Below are 27,948 nucleotides of genomic sequence, written 5' to 3' on the forward strand. Positions count from 1 at the left end.
CTGCTACTAAGGAAATGGTCAGATAAGAGGACTTGTGTATGGGCCAAGAACATAGTTTGATGTAATGCCTGTGACAGACCCCATCCCTAGTTGACACAGGAATCAAGTGGGGGCGGGGGAACACATTCAGACTGGCAAGATTCATTTACTATGGCTTCTACAATAAAAGTAGTCCTGACTCATGCTTGGTCTTTTACTCTAGTCTTCCTTTTTGGACTGACAGGGAGATATGGCTTTTCTCAATGCACATTTGGCCTAAGGTTGTCCCTGAAAAGTCCTTTATAGGACTATGCAGTAAGTGCTTGATGGGACTTGATAGTATCAAGATACAGACAGGTATATTGATATCACTGACATGGAGCAAATATGTAGAGGGAGAAGGGAAAATCTTTTGAGAGAACTAGAGAAATTGGGCTGAATTTGAATTTCTGAAATTCAGAGTTAAATAATCATCTGCTTGGGGCAGGGGGGGAGAAAGATGTGAAAAAATATTCTAGATTATTTATTTGAATTTATTGGATAGGACAATCACTATCACAATAGATTGTTCTTTTGAGTTCAGGTATTTTCTCTCCAGAGATGGGATACTTCACATTGTTATATCTGTCTTTTATTTTCAGACCATGCATTTAAAATCTGAGCAGCATCTGAACTAATTTAGTCACAATCCCTTAACAATTAATAGGATAATAGAATGGGAAGGAACCTTGAAGGTCTTATAGTCAACCTCCTGCTCAAGCAGGAGACTATACCATTCCAGACAAGTGTCTGTCCAGTTTCTTCTTAAAAGCTTCCAGTGATGAAGCATCCACAACTTCTGAAGGAAGCTGTTCCACTGGTTAATCCTTCTCACTGTTAGGAAATTTGTCTTTAGTTCTAGGTTGCTTCTCTCCTTGATTAGTTTCCATTCATTGCTTCCTGTCTTGCCTTCTGGCGCTTTGGAAAGTAGCTTGACACCCTCTTCTTTGTGACAGCCCCCCAAATAGTGGAACACTGCTATCATGTCATCCCTAGACCTTCTTTTCACTAGAATTGACATAACCAATTCCTAATCAAATACCCTATCAAACTAGCTCGTTAAAAATTAGGCCAAAACAGCAGCCACAACAATAAATATTTTGAATATATTAAAGAAAAGCAATGGCCAGATGGAATCATATCTCATGTTGGATTGTTACATGCTGAAACATGCTTCAACAGGAAGCTGCAAAATGAATTAGTATGACTGATGTAAATACACAATGCGCATTATGCTATTTAATATGGGCATAAGAAAATAAATATGTTATAGAGAAATTATCCTATGATTATAATGGGTTGTAGAGCTGCCCTTTTGAATCTAGGGGCTACTCAGACATATACGCACAGACTGCTAGAATGACTTGTTGAATCCTGTTGGTGTTCAAAATTGGAAAAGGGATATTTATTCTTTTAAAAAAGGGAAGATGTGGAAATGTTACATTAACTCCTTAAGATTTTATATACATTGTGAGATTGACGGAAGAGATGATGAAACATGCCATAGCAACAGTAGAAACATTTTGTAATTAACAAGCTTACCTGCCTAGGACCATCCTATTTCTAGCATTGGAAAGAGATAACATATGCTCACCTGAGGTATATAAAAGAGACCCAGAAGATTGGCAACTGCAGTGGAAATCCCAGAGCCCGTTGCTCCCACCACTGCAATTGTTGAGGGGATATGATCCGAACAATTGCAAAACTCATCCAGATTCAGAGAATCAATCTTGTTTTGGGCTACAAAACTCAATGTGGCTTCCAGAGCTTTAGACACTGTGTTGCAGGTGTCAAAACTGCTGTATCCAAGAGTCATATTGGGAAGAAGAGTTGGGCTGTTATTAATCTCTTCAATGGCAAATATCATTGCCTGTAACCAGCGAAAACCCCGGAAATTATATCTACAAAAAAGGAAGAGAAATTAAAATATGCACAATGTCTTATATAAAGATAGAGGAGAGAAACAGGAATATATATTGTTTCTGAGTGAATGGAAGAGCATTCCTAAGTCCATTTTCCTCCAAAGAGAAATGCAACTACATATTTCAAAACAATTAACCAAAAATAGGGCCAGTTCACATAAGCATCCATTTCAAATCACAATGACCACTTATATTGTGCAAATGATGCAATTTACATCAGTTGTATTATGTCATTATCAAGCAAATGATATAAATTACAGAGTGCAAGTCATATGTGCGATGAGGTAATAATGCACAGAACATAATTTGATCCTTGAATCCTCCAATGGACAACCATGACAGTTGTACGACATGCAAAACAGAGCCCTGTTGGATCAGAACAATGGGCATTTTGGACAGTGGAAAGTGCTCTCTCGCTCTCTCTCCAACCTCTCCCGCTTCCAGAGTTCTCAACAACCACTGACACAATTTAACAGCATATCCTTATTATCTAAAAGGTAATTGTTTTGAGGTCTTGTTTTGAATGATTACATTACACATAGTCTAGAGAATGTGCCAAGAAACTGTTCTTATTCGTATTGAGAATTGCCCTATGAAATTTTTCAGAAACAAGTAGTGAACATTTATATGCTATCCCACTTTCTGGACAATCCCTGAGGTATTACATGATATATTATCAGAATATTAAGGCCCATTTTGTCCAAAATTCTGTGTCACTCAATGACCAATCAAATGATGCAGGAAGCCCATAAGGATAATGGAAGAATTTCATCCAGGGTTACCCAGAGAGTTGATATTATATGGCAACCTCCCTGTAATTTAGGAGGTAATATGTGACCACCAAAATTAGCAACTTTAACATAGATTTATCTATTATTTTAAAAAACACTTTATTAAGTAATACTAACTGTTTTTAAAGTATTTCCCTGAGGCAAAGGAGTCCCTGTGGATTTTACTCCACTTGTCATTGCCGACTGTAGGGACAGTGCTCATCTTGGTTTCAAGGCCATTGCACCAGCACTGTCCAAAGATATTTCTGCGGTCATGTGGCCAGCATGGCATCACGGAGTGCTGTTACCATCTCACCAAAGTAGTACCTATTTATCTACTCACATCTGTATGCTTTCGAACTGCTAGGTTAGCAGCAGCTGGGTGGAGGATGGGAGCTCATCATGTTATGTGGTGCTCAGGTCTCGAACCTGCACCTTAACCACTGAGCCACAATGACACCCCTCCCTTGAGGCATTGTGGCCAAAAATATATGTTGTCTTCCACTATATGTTTATTTTAGGGAATTACAGTCAGGGCTGAATAATTCTTCAGATTCAGTCTCCAAAAGGTGTTTTGGAATATATAGAAGCATGAACATAGTAGCTGTCTATAGCAGGGTGTCAAACTCGAGGCCTGATTTGGCTCAAGGGGTGCTTAGATTGTGCCCATGGGCCATCCTTGAAACAGTGGAGGACTGGCCTAAGGTGCTTCTGCCAATGAAAACGGAGCTTGGGAGGGCCACACATTTTTACTGGCAGAGGGTTGCAGGAGGCTGTCACAGACAAAAACGGAGCTCAGTAGTCCGTTTTCTGTGGCAAAGTGCTTGGGCCCCCATAGGTGCTCCCGACACGTGATGTTGAGCTGGCCATGCCCACCCTGGCCAAGCCCTCCCACTGGTCCCCCAAAGTCAAACACAACTCTGATGCAGCCCTCAATGAAATTGAGTTTGACACCCCTGGTCTATAGTTTTTCCTAGGACTGTGTGATTGCTATGAAGCATTGGAAAACTGAAGCAAAATCATTGCAGAACTTTGATTACAATATTAGAAGTGTTACTTTCAATTCTTATGAATCCTAACATGGAATGTATAATTTTAAATAAGCAACACATTGGGTTGATATTTTCATTGTATCAGCATATTAATACACTGTAACACTGACAATGTTTTTAGGTGATTTCTATTTATAACATCTTCTAGAATCACTCAACTATTATGCCAAATTTAACAGCTTAAGCAAACAGGCTACTTCATTTCAACCACAGCTAGGTGATGCTATAAGAAATTGCAAATCACTAGTGCAGAAATTATCTTAGCCACTGGCAGTTTGGACTTCATTAGCCCACATGTAGAGATTAGGTTTTTAATCCAATTTACACAATTTTGCATTTGTTTATACTGAACTGCATTCCTTATTACAAAATTCATTCCTCTAGTCTGGAAATGCCATTAAGGTGCTCTTTACCATTCTTTTTTATTTTTATAAATCTAAATAATTTATTATCATTACCTCTGATTGCAGGATAGAATTATACAATTTAGTGTGTTCTTTTTTATAATATTTGGTTACTTAAATGTTTCTAGACAATGTATAAATTAAAGCATATTAACTGAACACAAAACATTTTTTAAAAACTAAGAAAATAGCACAAGTTATTTTCTCTATGAAAATGAAGAGGTCTTCACATAGCACTTATAAGGCCATAATGAAAGTGACAGGTGAACATCTCTGGAGAGGCTTTCCACAAACAAAATGCCACTCATGAAAAGATCCTTTCTTCTCTGATTGGCTCTCTTGCCTCATTTGGTGGGGCACCTAGAGAAGAGTCGCAGGTGAAGTCATCATGATGCTCAGTGGTGAATTTTTTTTTACTACTGGTTCTGTGGGCATGGCTTGGTGGGCGTGGCAGGGGAAAGATGGTGTAAAATCTCCATTCTCACCCCACTCCAGGGGAAGGATACTGTAAAACCCCCATTCTCTCCCGACCAGCTGGGACTCAGGAGGTAGAGAATAGATGGGGAAGGGCCAGCCAGAGGTGGTATTTACCGGTTCTCCGAACTACTCACAATTTCCACTACTGGTCAGAACCTGCTGAATACCACCTCTGATGATAATCCAGAAAAGCAAATATGGATGGATCTTTTAGCTAACCTAGCCAAGTTTTAGAGTTACAAGCTAATTTTGGGGGGGGGGGATACAAAGTTCAAAAACCAGCTGTCAGGCATGAAGATCATTAACATTTCTAGTGATGGTGAGGAATCTGTAAGTAATCCCAAATTGTACACCTGATCCTGCAAGGGCAGTGCAGCATTCTCCTCAACAATGAGAGATTCATTGTACTGATTGTACAGTTGTAGAGATTAACTGATTTTGCATTTAATAACCGTAGCTAGACTGTTGGTGGTGCAATACTGGAAGAAGAAAGAGTTGCCTACTATTCAAGAATGGACATTGAAAATAACAAACCTAGCTAAGATGGCTAAAATATCTGCATATCTTAAGGACCATTCAAACGAGAGATATAAACTGGAGTGGAAAAGATGGATTGATTATACTCAAAATAAATACGGGACTAAGAAATTTCAGATAGCTTATGACTAAAGAAACCAGGAATGATATAAATTGTTTAGAGCTAGCCTAGCAAGGAGTTAAAGCTAAAGTGAAAGATGTTATTAACTTTTTTTCTTTTTAAGCTTATTTTAGAATGTTTTTGTTAAAGATTTATACCTTGTATTGGTTCTGGGAAGTCGGGGGGGGGGAGGTTGGGGGGGGTTGGGGGGAGGGTGGGGGGAGGGAAGTAAATATTTGTAAAAGTTTGTTTTTTAAAATATTCATTAAAAAAAAAACAATGAGAGATTCAGTTCTACTTGTTCCTCCAGCCCGGAGTCCTTCAGCATTGGGTGGCCTATAAATTTAATAAAATAAATAAATAAATAAATAAATAAATAAATAAATAAATAAATAAATAAATAAATACACTCTTTTACTATGTGCAAAACAGATAGTTAAAGAAAAAATGAGAGGGCCTTTGTTCTGATCCAGTCTGGTATTCAACATCAAAGGCAAAAGTGATAAAGCAGTCAGGAACAGTTTAAACCAGGGTCTCCAACTTTGGCAACTTTAAGACTTGTGGATTTCAACTCCCAGAATTCCTCAGCCAGCTTTGCTTTGCTGGCTAAAAGAACCAAAAGAGAAACAAGTGCATGGGGTCAGATGCCTCTTCTTTTCAACCTACTTCTAAATCTACTACTTCATAAATATTCCTGCCTACTATCAAAGCAATAGAAGTGCCTTCTGGGTTAAGGATGAAGAATATAAAAAACAATTATTAAGAAACTTTGCTGACCATTCCAATGGTTAGAGATGCAAGGCTCAAATTACACATGAAGCAGGCTTCCTACCAGTCACCCCCAAAACACAGGATCCCCTCCAATGAGAAGTTTCATGTACTAGCTGCTTTCTAAGGCTAACCAAACCTCATTACAGATTTATTTGAATTGAATATTTTATATCAAATACAGTTATATTTTATTTTGTAAGCCACATACTGTTTTGAAAATCTGCATATATAGTCAAATTCAGTAAATAAAAGCCAGATCTGACTGAAACCGCTACTTTAAAAGTCAAATACTTCAAAAAAGCCCAAGGTGTGGGAGACATAATAAGAGTTCAGTTCCTTCCCTACAAGCTTGGAAGTGGCTTGCGATTTTTTTTTTTTTTGAAACTAATAACTATTATCTAGAAGAAATCTTAACACCATTAAGGCCTCTGGCATGCGAATCTGGAGGATCAGTGAGTTTGGGGGGGGGGGATTTGTGGACTTACCTTATGCATTCTACTGATTCTGGCCTAGATTTCAGATCCTGGTGTTTAGCAGCCACTCCAAAATGAATGGGAAACAATCCTCCAAGAATAATGTCTCCTTTCTTCTGTGCCCTTTGATTTGGTCCATAGGCAGAGCTACTCGAAGTAAGTGCAAAGAGGATCAAACAGAAACTATAAAAAGTCATCGTTCCTCCTTTATATAAAAGGAATTACGTTGCAAATTTCAAATCAGGTACCTAAGAAGCAACATAAGCCTAATATAATTTGACATATTTTTTTTCCTATTTGAAACACCACACACTATGGCTGAGATGGGTAGGCTTGAAGTCCAATAAGCCGCTGGACAATAATGATAGCTCTGATGTCTCTTCAGTGGACTTCTCCATTGCAATTTATCTGATCCAGCAATTCCTTGCTTCTTCAGTATCACTAGCAGTTTACGTAGAATTCATCTTCAAGACTTCCTAAAACAATATTGAAATGTAAAAAAAAAATCATGTCTACAAAGTATAGAACTGTCCATAGAATCAATCCCTCCCAAACACCAGCTGCTCTAGGAATACAAAAGAGACATGTAGCGTGAAGATTTACACGGTGTCTTCTTTCTTGCCTTGTTAGTAAAATGTCAAAATTACTGTAATAAAGTTTATGGCATATATTTGCAGAAATACATCTGAAGACATCTTCAAATCATGAAGTCACAAATCACAGCCTTGTTATAAAGCTGCTTTAAGTTTTTTTTCTTATAATTATTTTATAAAACATCACATTTGCTTTACATATAGAAAAAATGAATAAATGTCCAACATATTATATTTACCTATAGCAAGCAAATAAATTTAGGTACGATATCCCTAGCAATGGTGTCTTAGTTTCAGTATCCATTTTCCCCAAGTGAAAAACCAGCTAAAGTGCTCCCTATTTAACAATAATCAATGAGAAATTCCAAAATGTGCATCCAGTTCAAGGAGGATGATTATTGACATAAAGAATAGCCATTTAAAGAAACTGAGTGATGAGTTGCTGAAATTATTATTTGACAGTGAATCTATATAAAGAAATCCATACCAAAATACACAAAGAAAAATAGGTTTAACAGCCTCATAGACCTATAGCACTAGCACTTAGACTTATATACTGCTCCACAGTGCTTTACAGCCCTCTCTAAGCAGTTTACAGAGTCAGCCTCTTGCTCCCAACAATCTGGGTCCTCATTTTACCAACCTTGGAAGGATGGAGGGCTGAGTCAAACTTGAGCCTGGTGAGTTTTGAACTGCCAAATTGCAGTCAAGTGGCAGTCAGCAGAAGTAGTGAACCTTGAGCCACTCAGAATCGAACTCCTGGAGTGAGCAATGAGTTAGCCTGCAGTACTGCATTCTAATCACTATGCCACCATGGCTCTTAGGCACCACCACAACTAAGTGAATATTTCATGTTTGACAAAGAAGCTTCCCCTATGCTATAAAACAGTAAGTGGACAGATTTTTCTCTCCATTTACTACCATTTGGTGGAAGAGTTGTTAAATTAATATTTATACAGAAAAGAAAAGAAAGGAAAAGAAGGAAGTCTCCAGCAGACATTTCTATTCAATGCACAACTTTCCATTATTTACAATTCCAATATATTTTTCATTCTAATTTCTCATTCTCCCATTATGCAAAATAAAATAAAGGAAAACAATGGAAAAGCATAGCCATTCTAAAATGTTACAATGTTTTCCTGAAAATAAGACAGGGTTTTATTTTCTTTTGACCCCCAAAATAAGCGCTTGGCCTTATTTTTGGGGAGTCCTTATTATTTTTGAGGTGCAGGAGGCAGCGAGTGTGGTCACCTCATGGCTGCTGCTGGGTTGCAATATCTGCGGGGAGGGCTCATTTTCAGGAAAACAGGGTACTCCTATCTTATGTCTATAACTCACAAACCATCATGTTAGCACTTTAAGTATTTGTAGGTTGGATGAAATGCTACAGGAAAAAATTGGTAGAACCACACTCAGACAGACTCTTGAATATTTTAAATAGCTCAGACAACAAAAGAGGAAAACTGATTCCTTGGGTTTCCTTGATCTGAAGGACAAATCAGCCTCATTCTCCCAGTGTCAGATCTGGCAATCACACAAAAGAAGAAAATAGGAATAAGGCCAAAACCAGCTAGACTCTACTGTCTCCATGCTCTTAGGCAGTCTCCAAATTCTGAGATAAGGGGGGTGGGAGGAAATTGAGGGTACAAATGGTTTCTTCACTTGTAAGCATCGCTTATTATCTATATTAGTCATATAAAAGGACTGCCTCTCCTGCTTTTAGCAGAATAGCTGTCTTTAAGCCTCACAAAGGTTGTATTTTTTCTGTAATTTCAGGAAAAAAATCCACTGAGATAATAAATTATAGAAGACAGCACAAATGAGACTAAAAAGTAACTAAGTGGCAGCTAACAAGTCTGGAATAGTTCCTTTGCAAAGTGCAGAAATAGGAAATGCGTGTGCCCCCAATGCTTTTTTGTGCCACCCACTGCATCAGAAAGACCAAACTCAATAGTAATGCATCTCAGATGCCAAAATAGGCTTTAAACATGCACTAGGAATGAGCTTGTACTTGGTGGGGGGGAGACTTGTGGAGACCCAGTAATATGTTCCCCATAACACTCCAAGGTACGTCTATGAAGAAAATCTTCTGCCTAAATGTAGAAAACTATGCAGCATGGGGCTATAATAATCTAATCCTTATTGCAGCCTGAACAAGTCATCGTTATGATGAAGAGTAATATGTGATTTCCTGGAATACTCCCTCAGGGATAATAATAATCTCAGTCCTATTAACCCAGTAGTCTGATTTCCTCGTGGCATACTTAACCTAGTCAGCCACTATCCCAGTGAAATCCCTTTACCTCTTATTCTGGCAATGCACAATCACCCTAACTGGGTCAGAAGTCAGCAGTTTAAAAATTACGGGTATTTCCTTCACTTTCTTTAAAAGGCGCCTAGTATCCTACCAAAGGAGACACAATGTGCCACAGCATCACCAAGCCGTTCTCCATTGGTCAGATAGGTAGAATAAGCAAGGCCAGTCTATAGTGCCTGACCTGTATTTCAATTCTGCGCTCTCAAGCCTTGGCACCAAGTTCAGAAATGGAGACTCCTGCTTTTCAGCCACTTTTCCCCCTCCGGTTCTTTTACATGGAGACTCATGTAAAGGTCAACTGCATAAGTTTAGCTATTCCTCCAACACAATTGACTGGGTGGCATTAGTTCAACCCATGCGTGACCCTAACCCTAACCCTTTTGGGTTAAATTTAACCCACTGGTTTAGCTGACTGAATCCACTGACCTTTGTTTTTGTTGTGGTACACCCACAACAGCTTGCTGATCCAGTTAGGTGTGTTGTAGGAATCATTTGAAGACTGATTTTGGTAAGTATATATTAAAAAAAAACACACAAGCAAACTTGCAAGGAAGGGAAATATTTGCTATGTTACATCTCTGTGAAGGTGATCTTTCTGCCCAGGTTGGAATGTACAAACACCTGGAGTCACCCTCCACTGAGCAGCATCAGCTCACCTCCCTGCCACGTCCACCACAATATACGTTCCATCTCCGGGACAACAGTGTGACTTTTGGAGGCTCTATGCCTCATTTAATTCTGGTAATAGCCTAATTGGGTTGGAAAAATGCAGGGGCAGGAGTGTGATTAAAAACTAGCTTGGTGGCGCTTATTTATGCCATTGGAAAGAAAAGGGTTTTTGGTTGGGTTTTTTTTTTTTTAAGTTTTAAGCATGCACTTAAGAGTGTTTCTTCAAAAACTGATGCTATCTGCAATGTTATGAATGGTATCAGCTCAAATACGAAAAAGTAAGGTGCAAAACTCACACAGCATCATTGCAAAGTTTTATGGGTGATTCTTATCCTGAAATGTTTAATTGCTTTCGTTCAACTCAACGTTCTTTTGTTTTCACTCCTCTGAATCAATTGCAGCTATTCTGGAAATCATTTTGCTTGATACGGAGAAATGTTACACGGGGAAATCTAAGTGATGAACTTTGCCATTAGTTCTACTCACATACACACTACTTTCTCATCTAGGCAGTCTCCAGCTCTAAGAGCGACCTACTTCCCAGGATTGTTTAAAGAAACATAAAAAATAGGAATATCGGATGTTATACTAGAGAAGGCCAATTCTTCCTGCTATAATGTCCTACATTTTACAAATGTATCAAAGTAACACATTCCAGAAACACACAGAAGCTTTTAAGGTTCCTGCTAAAAGCAAGTTTTTGAAAGAGCCATTATTGAATGCAGCTAGAAGATGAAAAATGATACTTCTCTTTAAGAAAAAGAAGTAATGAAATGCTTCTACATAGTGTAAAAACCTTTTGAACACTGTACAGGATTTACCTTTAAGTTAACAAGAATGATATTGTAAATTAATCTTGCCAAGGGCTTATGATCAGCTTTATCTTTACTTTCTTTCTAATCTTGAAAAAAGTTGTTTCTCTTTTCCCTTTTCTCCATTTTTCTCCATTACTATAAATCTATTAAAGTTTAATTGATAATATCTCTCATTTTTATTTGATCTTAAAATTACTGACAAAAGAACAAGAATAAAAAACAGAATGTAACTGGACAATAATACAACCTTTGGGGAGGAACAGATATTTTAAAGAAATATTGAATGGGAATTATTTTTAACTTTTTAAAATAAAATTGAACAAGATATACTTAAACATGGTAAGACAGATGTTAAAGGTTAATTTATTCATATTTCTAAAGCATCTATTATCAGTTTTTTTACAGCTCTCTGACTCCTGAGCTGTTGCCGACACAAATCCTGTATAATGGGTAAGGACAGCTTTCAGTTATATGGCTATGGCTGCCAGATTTAAAAAGGGGCAAATTCAGTCCTCTTCAGCATTCTTCTGATTAGAAAGAACAATACACCACCCCTGCACATGATGTATTTTTCGGACTATAAGACGCACTGGTGTATAAGATGCACCAACATTTTGAAGAGATAAGTAAGAAAAAAGGTTTTTGTCTTCCCCAGCCCCCAGGAACACTCTGCAGGCTTCAGTAGATCTAGGGTAAGGCAAAAACATCCCTGTTTTTCACCAAAATGGGGGCATTTTTCCCTTCCCCCAGCCCTGCTGAAGCCTGCAGAGTGCTTCTGGGGGGTGGGGGAAAGCAAAAACACTGTTTTGGTGAAAAACGGCCCATTTTTCTGCCTATTTTTCACAAAAATGGGATGCAGGGGTGGGGCTTCGGGACGCTAAAAATGGCTGTATTCGGTGTATAAGATGCACCAACATTTCCACGTTCTTTTAGGGGGGGAAGGTATGTCTTATACTCCGAAAAATAGGGCAATTGTGTCTAGCAGAGTTTCTTTTATCTGTTGAGACTCTTCAAACAATTGAGAAGAATCTATCCTACCCTCTACAACAAGGAGAGCCTCAATGGATAGCAGAGATTCTCTGCAACAACCAGTTACCAAGAAATTACCAAGATGTTTGTTGCTACTCTTCTCTGAACGTGAGCATGCTGACACTTAGTCTTAATCCAGTTAGGACTCTAAAAGAAACTAGCAACCTGAGATGGTCTCAGAAACTAACACGTGTTTTGGTCAAAATGTAGCAGCCAATTTGAATATTACTTAGGCATGGATAACAATAGCCAACTGTGGGTTCCCCCCAAAAAACAGAGATAGCACATTAGTCTGAGCTTGTATAAACTATTTATTTCCAATTATAATTGGAAACATTTTATATTTCAGCCTTTCTTTGGCAAGAAAGGAAAGATATTAGCAATATTAGGACATTCTCACTGATATAAAATTGCTGTTGTTCAGAATTCTTAACATGACTGAATCGGACCCTTGAAAACTTTGTGGACACATCCCAAGATGCAGTGCTCTCAAAGATAACAACTACTATAAACTTAAACAACAGATTGCAATGGACTTGAAGAAATGGGAAAAGTTACAATTATCGATGATAGGGAGAATATCTACAATTAAAATGAACATTCTACCTAGAATCTTATATCTGTTCCAGATGATTCCAATTAGACTAGGGAATAAATTTTTTGATGACTTAAATTAAATAGTGTTGAAGTACATATGGCAGGGGAAAAAAGCAAGAATAAAATTAAAATTGTTACAAGATGCAAGAACAAGAGGAGGATTGGGCCTGCCCAATTGGGAACTACACTATCAGGCTGCAAGTTTGATGTGGGTTAAAGAATGGATAACACTAAGGAATACCAGATTATTGACTCTTGAAAGACATGATCTATTGCTGGGATGGCATGCCTTTTTATGGTACAAGGGAACTAAAACGCAGGGGTATTTTAGAAGACATTACCTACGGGAGGCCTTGCTATTAAATTGGGAGAAGGTTAAAAGACAATATTATTTAAAAATTCTAGTCTGGCTAGCAACGATTGAAGCTTTTTCATACACAATAATATACAAAAAGGAACAAACAGTTAGATATGGTGAAATATTGAATGCAGAGGGTGAACTTAAATCTATGTAAGAATTGGAAAAGGAAGGTATAAAGATGAATTGGTTTTCATATATGCAAATGCAAGCTAGATATGACAAGGATTGTAAAGAGGAAGGTTTTTATGATAAAATGATGGAGTTAGATAAAATGTTGATGTATACTGACGAAAAGGTAATTCAAAAACTCTATGGGCAGTTGCTAGAGGTTAAGTTAGAAGAAGAACAGGTTAAAGGATCTATGATAGCCGGGGGGGGGGGATTTTGGGCGTGGGATTGAACTAGAGAAGTGGTAGAAACTGGTCTCAAAACTACAAAATGACAAGGTCAACAGCATATAAAGAAAATTTGTATAAGATGCTTTACAGGTGGCATCTATCCCCAACGAGAATAGCAAGAATGTTCAAGAACAAATCAGAAAAGTGTTGGAAATGTCATCAGATACCGGGTTCATATTACCATAAGTGGTGGACTTGCATAGGAGCTAAAAGATATTGGACTAAGATCCACATGTGGTTGGAGAAATTGACAAAAAAACGCATAGTCTTTAAACCAGATACTTTTTTATTGGGAATTATACCAGAAATATACAACAAAGATTTGAAATATTTGATTGTAAATGTTTTAATAGCAGCTAGAATTGTATTTGCAAAAAATTGGAAAAATGAGAAAATACTAATGCAGGAGGAAATTATCCAAAAAATAATGGAATGGGCGGAAATGAGTAAATTGACATTTGAAATTAGAGAACAAGAAGATGAACAATTTTATAAGGATTGGGATTTGTTTTACTAATGGTTTGATAAAAAATCATAGTAACGGAAAATATTGAAGAATTTTTTATATTTTAAGAATAATAGAATGATATATGCAATACTATAAGGGTTTAGCATTGTTAAACAGATTAGAATGATATAATGGAATGATGTATGCATGAATTCAATATTTAGAATATTCTATTTAAAATTAAGGAATAATAATTATAGTTGAAGAATTGATATATAATAATAAGATACTTATGTTTATCTAATGAACAATTTGTGATTTGATATATAATTATAAGTAGTGACCATGGAAAGGATGCACAAAATCTTGTAACCAAATGACACGCTATGTGAAATGGCAGAAGGTTGTATATGTTTATGTTTTTGTTTGTTTTTGTCTGATTAAAAAATTTAAAAAACTTTAAAAAAACTTTGTGGACACATCCTTGCAGTCTCCTTGGCAACAGAACAGTAGTAGTTTATCATTCCCTGCTTTGGAGACCTTTTAAGTTTTATTTTCCCATATTTTTTTGCAGCTCACAGCCTCCTGAGTGGTCCAATGCTAATTAGGAGCAACTGTGCTTAGCTCCTGAAACCAGAGAATATCAGATATGTAATCAACTTTAATACTGCTTACATGGAAAAGCCTTTTACACATACATTGATGATTGTATTGTTCTGGAGAATCTCTTTATGCTGTGCTCCAAATTTAACTTTCATCTAGTTTTGGGATGCTAGATTCTCTTCTAGATGAGGAAACATGCCGAAGCAGTTTAAAAATCAACAAAGGATTTTCTGAATGAGATAGTTGAAATGGATATCCGGATCTGACAGTGGAAAATACACAGATGTACAAAATTCTAAATCTAGTGAAGATGTCAATAAATATCATAGCAAGTCATTTGGTATTTTCTATGATTCTAATGTAAGTTTTTAAAGGTTCCTGCCCATATTTGTTCCATATGTTTTTTTTTACTTCGTTTAACTTAATCAAGTTTTTCCCTTTATGTCAGCATTATGAGAAAGTTGCACCTGTGTTTGTATTCAGAGACCCAGATGAGTTCAAATGCTAACAGTTGTCCTGTGGGAGATACTGAAGTGAAGCAGAACAAGCCCAGGTTGATTTTCAGATAACAAGCCTGAGGTTGCTCTGTCAGCAAAGAGGAAAGCTTATTAGGTCTCAAAGGCTAAATGAAACAGATCAAATTCACTGAAAGTGAATAATTAGAGTCACAAAAAGAAACTTATGATTAAATATTAATTTCTAGTAAGGTTTCCACTGATTAGGTATCCCTCCAGTCATTCTGCTCTTTGCATTTTAGATGTTTCAAACTTTGTTTTCATGTTTAGAGCATCAAAGCTGAATCATCAAAGGTTATAAGAATAAAAGTCCAGACACTCACTGGTCTGGGGAAGAGATCTATATATTTAGAACAATTACCATTTCCTCCAAGTTTTTTCTCTCTCTCAAGAAAACTTTAAAACTGAATGGGAAACTAAGACCAAATACGGCTAAGGTGCCATTATCTCAGTGATGCAAAAAGAAGGGCTAAAAATGTTTTAACATTTTGGAAAATTTGCCCACACTGATGGCTTCTATGGTAACTGTTCTACTAATAAAGCAATGACATCACAAGAGGGAAGAGAGTGAAACATTAACAGGTGTAAAGAAAGCAAAATTTTCAATCAGTTCTTTTGTTGTTGTTAGATAATGTACAATAGTTGTCTTTATTGGTCAATGCTTCAAAATCTTACCATTTTTCCTAGTTTTGTTCTAAATAACTCCTTTGTGGTTAGAAATAAAGATTTAAAATTCCTTTTATTTCCTTCTCCATTATTAGGTAGTATTTCCCTTATCATTTGCACCTTGTTTTTTAAGGAATTGCATTTTTCCCCTTTTGACTGAAACACCACATCAAAATAAGGAAACTCTCCTGCTGCCTCAGCTTCCTAAGTGAGCCAGATCTACTTTGTGACCACGAAGCACACAGCCTATCCCTGCTTTTGGTTCTTCTTTTGCCTCTGATACTACTGCAACCACTGCAAAAGATCCATTTTGATGTACAGTAATTGTGTCAAGACTTGAATCTACTTTGTATGTTTTCCATCTGTTGTTAGTCCAAGACATTTTGCTGCTTGAAGCCAAGAATAAGATAGCATCCCTCTTGTTCCCAGTAACAGAAACTGAGTGGAGGAATGACGACAGTGGAACAGCAGCCTTCCCACAGCCAGGAACAGAAGGCTATTGTGGAGGGGAGGTTGCAAGAAAGTTGGATTGTGCCTCCCACTCCCATCTGTTCCCTAACACCTTGCCAGTGTTTTCCAGCTTCGCCTGCCTGAGGTAGCTATCTTCTCTAAGATCACAGTCATCCTCGTTCTCTATCTTTGCCCCTTCATCTTCTTCACTGACTCCTTTTCAGTATTGGTCCACTCTCATGATTTTGGATTTTGAAAGTTAGGGAATTGGGGGCGGGGGAAGAGGAGGAGAAATCAGTGTGCATTTATTCCACAAGTTTCCCCATAAGCAAGTAAATTGCCTCCTCCTCTTCATTTCCTAATACCTGATGATAGGTATTAAATTAAATCTTGTGAGTTGGGCTGTGTTTACTTTAGTGTGGGAAGCTGATGACTAAATGGTTTTTCTCACATATTTCAGAAGGATTGACTTCTTCCATGCTTGGTTGATCTGCGGCCATCATCAATTTGCAGCCTCATGGCAGGTCAAGTGTGATTTGTGTTCTAACGCCTGGCAGAATTTCTGGGCTCCTCTCCATATTTTGGAATGTTATCTCAATTTTTCCCTAGGGAAGGCAAGAGTTCTAAATAAAATGGCATCTCAGGTATTTGAAATTTGCATAGAAGTGATGTGGGGTCAATTAGAAGAGGGTTTGCATATTGCATATCATGACAATAACAGAGGGTCCCTCTTATGTTAGTGAAGACATAGAGAACAGAGTGAAATATTCAAAGGCTTCTTCACACTATCTTGACAATATTCAAACAACTACCTACTGTATAGATAAGTAATATGAATGGATTAAGGTTAAGATTAAGGGTAAAACATATGAAGAATGGATGTAGGAATTGGGTAGTTTAATGAAAAGAAGGACTGGGGTGATAGCAATGTTCCAATAACTGAGAATCTGCCACAAAGAAGAGGTCAACCTATTCTCCAAAGCACCAGAAGGCAAGACAGAAGCAATGAGTGGAAACTAATCAAGGAGAGAAGCAACCTAGAAATAAGAGGAAATTTCTTGACAGTTTGAATAATTAATGAATTGAGTGGAATGACTTCTCTCCAAAAGTTGTGGATGCTCCACCACTGGAGATTTTTAAGAAGAGACTCAACAACCATTTGCCTGAAATGGTATAGAGTCTCTTGCTTGAGCAGGTGATTGGACTAGAAGACCACCAAGGTCCTTCCAACTCTGCTACGTTGATTTAAAAATATGTTAAATTAGTTGGCCCCTGCTTATAACCTCTTTGCACCAGAAGAACGTAGCACATTCTAACATCTTCAATCTGATGCTTCATCTTTAGTATTAAAACAGAAGATGATGTGTCAGTATTGGACATGAACAATAAATATAGTATCCCTACACAAGCTTCTTTTGGCACACCCGTTGAGAAAAACAGACTGAGTGGGAGGTATGTGACAAACAAAGCAGGAAGTAACACACAATAAATCCATCAACTAGACATCACAGGCATCCATGCAATGAATATGAAAAGTAACTCAACAGGGTGTGAAGAAACAAGTGGGCAGAAGGAACACTAATGCATCCTTATCTTGAGTGTGCATACATATGCATAATGTAAAAGCTGCTTCCATTAGTGGCCATTTAAATACAATCTGTCTTAACATATTTTGTTGATTGTTTTGTTTATAAAGCATTTTTAAAAACCATATGAGATGCAATAACATTCTTAGCTGGAAAAACCCTATGCCTCTTTGAGGCGTATAATCTAGTGGTCAGAATTTGGCAATCTGCCACAATGATTTCTAATCTGTAAATTTTGAAGATCTTTTGATGCTTCATGATGGAGCTTCTGCTTTGGATGCAGGTCTCAGACTCAGACCTGGTATCCCAGATTGGCATATTGAAAAAGAAGCTTGGAAGAAGATAATAGCAAATAACAGCCATGCTTGTATCATGAAAACCACATGGACTTATCCATGAAGTCACCATGAACTTAGCTCATCTCAAATAAGACTTTGTCCAGATAGAACTGAGACAATCCAATCTCTGAAAACCTTGGGGAACCAATGGCTATACTGAACTAGACACACTAACTCAGACTAAGATAGTTCATAAGACACTTACCATAGTTAAGATAACCAGTTACAAGTATTGTTATAGTTTTCAACATCAATAGGTTGTAGTTCTTATAGTCCTATAATAAGTTTTTAATTTATTAGAGGAAGATCTATAGAAATAATACACTAGTTAATATCAAATTCTGTAGAAAACGATGGCCAATATACTTTAATTCTTTGGGTCAACTGAAATAATTTGCAAAAGATTATTACCTCTATGATATTTTGGGGTAAATTATATATAATAGTCATTGACCAGTTGAAATTACAACTATTGTCAGATAGTCACCAAAGTTTTAGAACCAACATAAAGACAAATGCTTCAAAAATATTCATTTCCTATCTGACAATACTGGAATTTTCATTAAGAATTGTAGCTTGGTTTGCCATAATATATATTCATTGGCCAGGAGACGATACAGATATCACACTGCCCTGGCCTGCAAATTTAAATAATTTAAATTTGCAATTTACTATTATTTAGTATTAATGCTATGCCCACTTACAAGTCACATCATGTTATCACATTGAACAAGTTTTTCATGGAAAACAGGGTTTTAATATTCAAGAAATTGAAATTTAATACAGAAAAGCTTTCTCGGGGTTTGCGGTTTGCTGAATGCTGTAATTACATGTACAGAATCTCATTTAACACTCTTGCAAAAGAAAAGAATGGCTATTTATAATATAGCCATGATTATATGCTGGCAAATTTATTTAAACACCAGAGAAATTTGGCATCATTACAAACTTTAACTGCTCTCAGATATGTCAACAGATTTTCCCATTGTTAAACCTTACATACAAAGATCAGTTTATGATTCAATGGGTTATGGCATTATCATCATTATTAGAACAATCAGTTAAGGATAATTCCTTGTGAGGAATAAAATGAGGTATTTCAGTTTGGACTTCCTGGGGAAAAATTATAGGAAGCTTCTAAAGTTACAATTCCCAAATGAATAATTCAGAGAGCATTCTAAACCTTATCTGCCTTTCTATCTCTAAGAAAAAAGAATTTGTACTATCACTTCTACAAACAAACAAACATGGAAGTTAACTTTTGTTCTTCTAAAATATTCAATTAAGAAAAAAAATAAAAATCATTGGAATTGGAAATATCAACACCACAAGGCCACTAATGGAGAATAAGCTTGCCTTTTCTGTCTGTGAGTGCATTATCCCTTTTTTTCTTGTTATTTCTTCTAATGAAATAAGCATTAGTGTGACACATTGTCTAGCAATTATAGTCTGAGGGTTGATGACAGAGATCCATTGCTGAATTATTCTGTGTGCCAGTTCAGAACTCATGATAATAAGAAACAACTGTTGCAGGGGTGGATTCCTGCCGTTTCTAACCTCTTCTATAGAAGAGGTTCCACAAATCTACAGTGCCATTTAGAACCGGTTCCAGATGCCTCCCCCTGCCCGTCTGCACATCATCAAGATGAAGAGTGAGAGGAGGAATTCTGGGAGTTGAAGTCCACAAGTCTTAAATCTGTCAAGTTTGAACACCCCTGGGTTTTTTTTTTCTAAAGCGTTAGGGGTGCAAGGGTCTTGTAACTTGACAGCTTTAAGAGTTGCGTGCTTCAAATGCCAGAGTTTCTGACCCAACATTTTGGTTGCTAAGCAAGAGCATTGTTAAGTGAGTTTCACCACATTTTACAAGTTGGTCATGCCCACCCAGTCATATGACTGCCAAGCCACTCCCACCCGGTCACATAGCTGGAAAGCCACTCCCACAAAGCAGGCCACACCTACAGAAGAGGTTCTAATAAATTTTGAAACCCACCACTGAACTGTTGGCACTTACTTCTTTTGTGTCTAATACAGCCACAAGGAGGCTAGTACCATTGTGCTTTCTAAATTAATCCCATCTAAAGTTGACTTGGTTGATCAAACTATTCTGAATTGGGTGGCTCTAAATGGCATTACAAGCTATAGATAATTTAATAAGGAAATGAAAGCCTGCAGTTTCCTCACAACTGCACTAAAGGAAAGGGGAGTATGGATTTAGTTACATGAATTAGTGCCATAATAGCAATTGTGAGGTAAGCCTTCTGGCATCTAACAAATGAAGCTGTGTTAAAAGGGATCACACACCACACTCAACTATATAACAATGTTTTTGATTTTAGCTCAGCATGGTATTGGAATCCAACCATTATGACTTATAAACCTGGTTTATGATGTAGCGTGATGGGTGAAATTGGCTGCTCTAGCTTGTTTAGCAAATTGCTCATAGATTTGCATAAGGTATGAATCTATCTTTGTCAATATATCAAGCATAAGGTCTGACATCCCAGAAGACATGTAAGCCACTCATCTGCAGAATCTGTTTTTTCCTCGCAAGAGGAAAATAAAACAATAATAAAAACATTCTTTCGCTATCAGGCTAGCATCAGAGCCCAAATATTTATCTGTATCATTTTGAGTCTGTCAGGAACAAAATCTCATTTGCTTTTTTTTTCCTTTTAAAAAAGAAAAAGGGAGCTATGGTCTCATGCTGAGGTGCAGAAGACCACATATTTTAGCTACAAAGCTACCAGAGTTGTAGCTCTGGGCTGTGCTGTCTCTTGCCACACAATCTTCTCTGGGGAGTCGGTAGCACTTCTACCATCCCATGCCCAGATTAAATCCAACCATGAGGCTATGCCTAACCGGGGGGGGGGGGGGTTACAGATCTGGAAGCAGGAGCAACAAGGTAGGCCCTAGATGGTTACAGAGAAGGTTATAAGTTCAAAAACACTTGAGGGGAAGAGTTTGGAAATTGCAGAATAAATTTCAGCATTACATTATTTGGCATATATATATATATGCATTTCAGCTATTATAGCTACCTACTCATTCACCTTATTATTAGGTGAAGGAGGGTTACAGAAAATTTTTGCTTGCAATAAAATAGCATTACTTACATTTACACACCAGATGCACCGTCAAACTCAGGGCTATGCAGATGGATTCCACAGACAAGAATTTTGTAAGGCAGCTTAGGCTGAGAGGTAGTTCACCACATCAGCTTTACTGGAGTTCAGAATCTGACCTTCCTCTTCAGTGTCCAGCACTGTAACCTCTACACAACATTATCTTTAAATCTAATCATGCTGCTTCAAGTAATTAACATTTGCACTATCACAGGCAGGTTTGTTAGGATTTTGAGACATATTCTCCCAAAACTCTTAACAGCAGCAATAAGAAAAGCCTAGAAGAAGCCATTAGACAATTGCTGCACTGGCTAATGAAAAAGGATGCTCTATCTAAGCCAGGGGTGTCAAACTCACGTCATCACAGATCATCATGTGACCTATCACAACTTTTCCTCCTTCGCTAAACCAGGTTTGGGCATGACCAGCATGTGACACATCCGGTCCACAGGCCACGAGTTTGACACCCCTGATCTAAGCCTTTCCCTGCCTTAGAACAACATAGGATTAAATCATGATCACCCCCAACACAAAGAATGCTTTTGCTCCCCTCTCCCAAAATTGGTGTGGAGAACCGTCATAGTTTTGATGATCTGTCTATTTCAGACCTAGAAGAAACAGCCAAGATGTCACTATACATAAATTGATATGGATTCCCTGACCAACCTCCTTCGCCCTTCTTGATGCTTACAAATAGGCAAGAAATTAGTGTAAACAGGGGGGGAGGTGTTTAAGTGGACAAAAACAATTATGAGAACATATGCCGTGTGTGCAATTTTCCTGGTAACAAAGCAAATGGAAAATAATTCATCATGTTCAGCACCTTTTTAACCAAGTACACAAAGGCATAATTAGGATCCAGACTTAAGCCAAAAGAGCCTAAGTAGGGAAAAAAAAACAATCAAGCTTATATATTTAATGAAATAATGGGGCAAGCTACCCCTGACAAAAGTACATTCCCTATCACTCGTATTTAAATCACAGCGACTGCCTAAGAAATGTATATCGATCAAGAAGAGATCCAGCTTCTTTAAAGCAAATGAAAATCTCTTATGAGAGGGCTATGGAAAGAGAGATCTGGAGATGTACACAGTGATGTCTTAACCTTACTACTTGTTGTACTATGGGTATATATGTTACTGTTCATTCTTTTATATGATATCCTCAGTTTACTGCAGGCCATCTCCAAATCCTTCAATTACAATCTGGGTTACAACTGTTAATATATTTGTGACTATATAATAATATTGGCAGGGGCATAAAGAACTTTAAACTTTGAGGGGGGAAATGATTGACTCTGTTAGCATCTACCCTTAGCAGCCATGTAGATAAACTTTTATTAGGTTACTCTGCCTTCAGCCTGTCCTTCCAATGGTGCACCTATCACTGCTGTAGTTGAGCCTTACCGGTGCTTGTCTTTTCTCCTCTTTCCTTCCATCTTTCCAAGAATTACAGAGTTTTCAAGAGAACCAAATCTTTTCATAATGTGTCCAAAGTGCTGGAAAATAACAGGAACTTTTAGACCTAGTAGGTGCTAAAGTCTATTTCAAGGTGACATTGTCCCTTCTAAGGAGGAGCCCATGTTGGTCTGTTAAACAGAATGTGGGTCATGGCACGGATGTTCATTCATAAATATCTTAGTGCTTGAGATTTTCAATTGCTTTGTGCTGCATCTATATAGTTCACATATGCTGGAGCACTGCATTTGGAGCGTTTCTTCTTTAAAAAAAAGAATAAATATGCATTAAAAATGCAAGAGTTTAATCAAAATTGCTATTGTTTGTGGCACAAAGATTTATTGAGTCCAAACATTCAACCTACTTGCATTTCAACAAATTGAAGTTACATATTAAGAACTTCCCTGTGTCAGTGCACAGGCACAATAATTATAGACCCAGTGGCTCCAACCACCGAAGCAAGCAGAGAATGGTCTCTTGTGGGAGTCATGATTTCCCATGATGAGGATATGAAACCTCTAATAAAAGATATTGCAGAATTCTCAAAGTCCTTAGAATTCCCCTGCTAATGAAATTTGATATAATCTCACTATGGTCATGTCCATGAAAAGCTATTGTGTACATTATCTCTTTTCACAGCCTGCTTGTTTAAATAATTAGGGAGGGGAGTGACCACTTTTCACATCACAGATATGAACCAGCCAGAATCTATGTCTTTGGTTTCATATCTAGCATACTGTCACCCCTCCTCCCTAACTGCTCAATGCCTTTCATCTCCATAAACCTGAAAACCATCTACACAAAGGTCTCCCAAAAACCCATTCATGGAAACTCTGGCCTGCCTGATTTAGACTGATTAGGATCCTTAAATTTCTGGTATCTCCATTTGCTCCAGATGGGCTTGCAAACTCTTATAAGAATCCTTCCTTGGTTTTATTCTCATCAATTCTAGCTGTCATATTCCCTTCAGACATCTCCAGAGCTTTACAGAACCTTTTCAGAGGTGGTATTCAGCAGGTTCTGACCAGTTCTGGAGAACCGGTAGCGGAAATTTTGAGTAGTTCAGAGAACCGGTAAGTATCACCTCTGACTGGCCCCGCCCCATCTATTCTCTGCCTCTTGAGTCCCAGCGGATAGGGAATGAAGGGGATTTTGCAGTAACCTTCCCCTGGAGTGAGGTGGGAATGGAAATTTTACAGTATCCTTCCCCTGCCACGCCTACCAAACCACGCCCACGAAGCCATGCCCACAGAACTGGTAATAAAAAATTTTGAATCCCACCACTGAACCTTTTGTTTGTGAGCCACATTAAAAATGAGAACTTAGATTTTAAATTTGTGTTTAAATCGAGGGAGAGTAGATTATCTCGTTCATCATTACTAAATGTCATAAGTACTCCTGGTATAGGAGCACCACCATTTCCATAATTGAATTCCATGGAAATCACTAGCTGCAAATGTATCTGTGCCCCATACCTCTTCAGTGATATAGTGCATCTTTGCAGCACTGACAGTCTATTACTGAGAGGAAAAATACCAGAATTTTCAGGGGCAGCAGTTGTGATTATCGTGTCCCAGAAAGCAACTGGGTGGAGTGAATGTAAGTGGTTTCCATTCTATGCAGGTAGGGTGAACTATGATTGGTATGAATGAGAGCCAATAAATGGAGAGTTCAGACCAGATAAGATAGAAGTTCTGATGGTTCATCTGCCTGTTAAGTGGTGATCCACCTGCTCCCAACATAATACACAATGTAAACTTTTACTGGGCTCAGTGACCAAATTTAAACACAGTTCTACAAAAAGAGCTACCAAGCTTGGGAGGGGATGGGTGGGAGTAAAGAAAATCCTAGGAGAATTCCATACAATAAAGGGTGACCTAAAAAGCTATAAAATAAAAATGTTACGATATAGGAGATCTAAAATATTTGAAATGGTTTAAATTGCATTATTATTAATTACAGAATTTATTACAGGTTGCTAAACTTCTGATAGAATAATTACTAAATTATTAAGATGATTAAGTAATAATCCTAGATACATGTGCCATAAAATATAGAAGATATATGTGCCACACATATAGAAGTTGCTGAGATTGTACCTAGGCTAGGGTTTTTCAGCTATGATGAAATGTAATAAACAGTGGTGTATTTTATTTACATAGGATCATATCCTATATAATGAATAAATTACAACTATCCTTAATGTTGCAATGCTTTTAAACATTAGGCAGAGATCAAGAGGGTGTACTCTTCAGATCACGAACTGTAAATCTTTTGCTTGAAATAAATGTATGCATTCACTCTAACATTTCAACTAAACCCAGAGGAGTCACTAATTTACAAATGTTTTTGTAAAATTTTAAATCACATATTTAAGTGTATTTAATTGAGAGAATAAGAACAACCTCTCTGCCAGAATCTGTTAAAATAATTATCACAGCAGTGGCTTCTCTAGGATCCAATGGTTTAATCAGCATGATGAAGCCAGTGTTATGAGGCAGTTTCCACCCCTTATCATGCTTGTATGATGTCATAACAGATGTACAAAAGAAGCAGAGTTGCCTCATAGAACTTTCCTTAAAAAAATCCATGGTAGTGAGACATTATCTCTGCAATGCTGTCATCCTTTCTGAGGTAAAGAATGAACATCACTTGATGTCTTTGGTATATAATGCTGATGTTATCCCATGAAGTAATTACTAGAATTCAAAGCAATGAGTGATTTTATTGGAGAAAACAAAAAGAAATCTTGGGGGGGGGGGAAATATCCTCTAATTAATATTTCATCAGTCTCATTCACTCATGTATATAGGCCATGCAGCCAGTCAGCAAGGTACAGTGGCTGAAGGATCCATTTCCAATTGTAGTAGGCCAACATGACAAAACATCGTCATGACATCGTAACACAAACTCTGTCCTTTGATACAAGAATCATAACATCACAGGTAAGATTGTAAAGGGAAGAGTTACATTACAACATCATGACTTGGTTTAAACAGTCACACACACACACATTTTCTTCTTTGGACTCTTATGTGCCATGAAGGGATAAAGGGAGGACCAGATTGGGGAGATCAAGATTTGAACCTTAACATTAGTCTCAGCCATGGAAGTGCACTCATTTTTAGCCAGTCACTCTTTTTCAGTTCAGACTCCCTGTTGGGGAGAAAAAGTGGAGTAGGCACTTCTACGTATACAACTTGGAGCATTTTTATTATTAAATAAATAAATCAGGCAATACAGGTCAGTAGACCAGTCAGATCTCCTGCTCATCTGTAGTTAGTGGCAACTTTTGTATCCCGAAAAGTCAAAAGTGCCACAATCTACAATTAAAGAACAAGTGATGTGTATATGTGTGTAAGAGAGATTTATTTATGGGAGATGAATTTTGTTTCTTCATTCTTAAATGACACAGTTTAGAAAATCTTATTGAAGTGAGCAGCCTTGTTTTTTTTCCATTTTCCTTCATGTATTGAAAACTTGCTTTGTTTAGAATGTAGCTTTTATCAAAAGTGGCAATGGTTTATTAACCTATCCTATTTACACACCCTGCATTGACACATATAAAAGGGGCACAACAGGTACAGACCTGAAAATCATAGCTGAATATTCAAAAACACTAGAAAACCAATCAAAAGCATCAAAACTACTGTAGTTTCAAAAGTTTCATATCACATGACAGTATTACCGTAGTAAAATCATTTTAAAAGAAACTGTGTTTATCAACATTGCTTTCTTTTAGGAAATCTCATTTTTCAGCTGCAAGATGAATTTTGAGTACATTGTACGTACAAGAGTAAATTTCTGTGTTATTAATGGCATTAATTTCCATATGAATAAGTTTAGACTTCAGCTCCTGTGGTCTGTAAGAACACACAGTGAAAAGGAGTTGCAATCCTAGATTTGCAGACATGGAATACAAGACTTTTTTCCTGAGCGATTATGTATAGAACTAGCATGAAAACAATGACTCACTTGCAAAAGTAGGGATTTTTTCTGCAATCATCTGACCCTGGGTGAGATCTCAAAAGCTTTTTAACAGTCCAATATAATTTGAGGTGATGATCACCACAAAGGAAAGTTTCTCAAATTTGCATCTTCCAGTTCTGATGGAACTGTGATTCCCAATCGGCACGCTGTCCTTATTCCTACCTAAGATGCTATTGTTAGGGAAGGTGGCTGCATCAGGCCCTGAAACCAAACTTTTAAGGCCAATTCAAAAAAGATAATAACCATTGTATATCTTGATAGTTAATAATAAGTTACTAAAATACCTTGTTTCGTTCTGTTATCCCAATGTAAGTTTTATTCCACCAGTAATTAATCCAACTGCCCTTTCTTCTTGGATTTAGGGAACCATTAATGCATGGGTGTGTGTGCATGGGCACATACACAAGATTTGTGTTCAAAAAGTGCTCAGTAAGAATTGCAGAACTGAAGGCCGTTCCCTGACTGCCCATTGGTAATTATAACCCTGGGGCAGCTTTCTTATGCAAACTTACCTAGAATCAAAACCCACTGAACATAATGGGACCCCGATATGCCCTAGATGTGGCTACTGCCCAATGCATGAGAGCCGGTAGAAGTCCATCAGTTGATTTCCACCACAGGCGATGGATCTCAAGCCTAAGGAAATGGGTGCGTATAGGATTGCAACACGGTCCAAGATTCCTCCATTATGCGCTACTCAAAAGCCAAGCCATGTGCGCAGGCCAGACGTATTAACCTTTTTAAACCAGCCAGATGTTCCGCTCCAGCTGTCGTCCCTAAAGTGGCTATTCTATCTAGTTTCCCGTTTTAGAAGCTTAGAAAGCGAGCGCCACCGAGCGCAGCAACGCCAGCCGCTCTTACCCCAAAGGAAAGAACGCAGCGCCCGCCTGTCCCGGCGACGACCCGCGCGTCCAGGATCCGGACTGCTGCCAGGGAAATGGATCTGCAAGCTCCCCGCCGTCTAGGCACCCAACGGAGAAGGGAGACAGGGCCAGCCCACCGGCAGAGCCCCGCATAGAGCGCCCAGCCTCAGCCCACCTGTCTGGGAGCCGCCTGCGCGCTTAGCCTTCTCCATCGCCAGCCCGCCTTGCCCTCGCGAGGCTGAGTTTTGTTGAGCTACCGTCGGTAGACCGCTGCAGAAGTAGAAAGGGCCAAGGGAACCCTGTTCGGGTGCCGACTCAGTGCCGGGGAAGGAGGGGGCAGCCGCAGTCCCACCACAAGATTGCAAAAGTTTCTTGCTCCACCCTGAGGCGGGCGGTGGGGGTCGCGAAGGAGCTCGCTCGCTCCGGGGCCCTGAATGAGGGCGCAGGCGGTCTGCATATTCATTAGATGAATAGAAAGTGGTCCTTTGGGCTGCACAGCCAGAAGCGGTGGGTGCCATTTGATTTCGGAATTTCAAAGAGAGAAGCAAACAAGTTTCATGCATGTCTTTAGGCACCCTTCCTGTTGTTTTTTTAGGTTGTTAGATGT

The 27,948-nt window shown here is 38.1% G+C and overlaps 1 protein-coding gene across 1 annotated transcript in view; it reads right to left on the reverse strand.

Annotated features, from left to right (window-relative positions):
- Positions 1-27,545, reverse strand: part of CASR (calcium sensing receptor) — a 57,485-nt gene extending 29,940 nt beyond the window's left edge. The window contains exons 1-3 of the mRNA XM_087716465.1: positions 27,340-27,545; positions 6,537-7,000; positions 1,613-1,919 (exon numbers count right to left, since the gene is read on the reverse strand). Coding sequence (XP_087572591.1) covers positions 1,613-1,919; positions 6,537-6,721 — 492 coding nt within the window. The 5' untranslated portion in view covers positions 6,722-7,000; positions 27,340-27,545. The remainder of the gene's footprint in view (positions 1-1,612; positions 1,920-6,536; positions 7,001-27,339) is intronic.
- Positions 27,546-27,948: the final 403 nt, after the last annotated feature.

This window comes from Thamnophis sirtalis, unplaced genomic scaffold (assembly GCF_051295495.1).
Source record: "Thamnophis sirtalis isolate CommonGarterSnake01/CBP01778 unplaced genomic scaffold, rThaSir2_p1.2 scaffold_5, whole genome shotgun sequence".
NCBI lineage: Eukaryota > Metazoa > Chordata > Lepidosauria > Squamata > Natricidae > Thamnophis > Thamnophis sirtalis.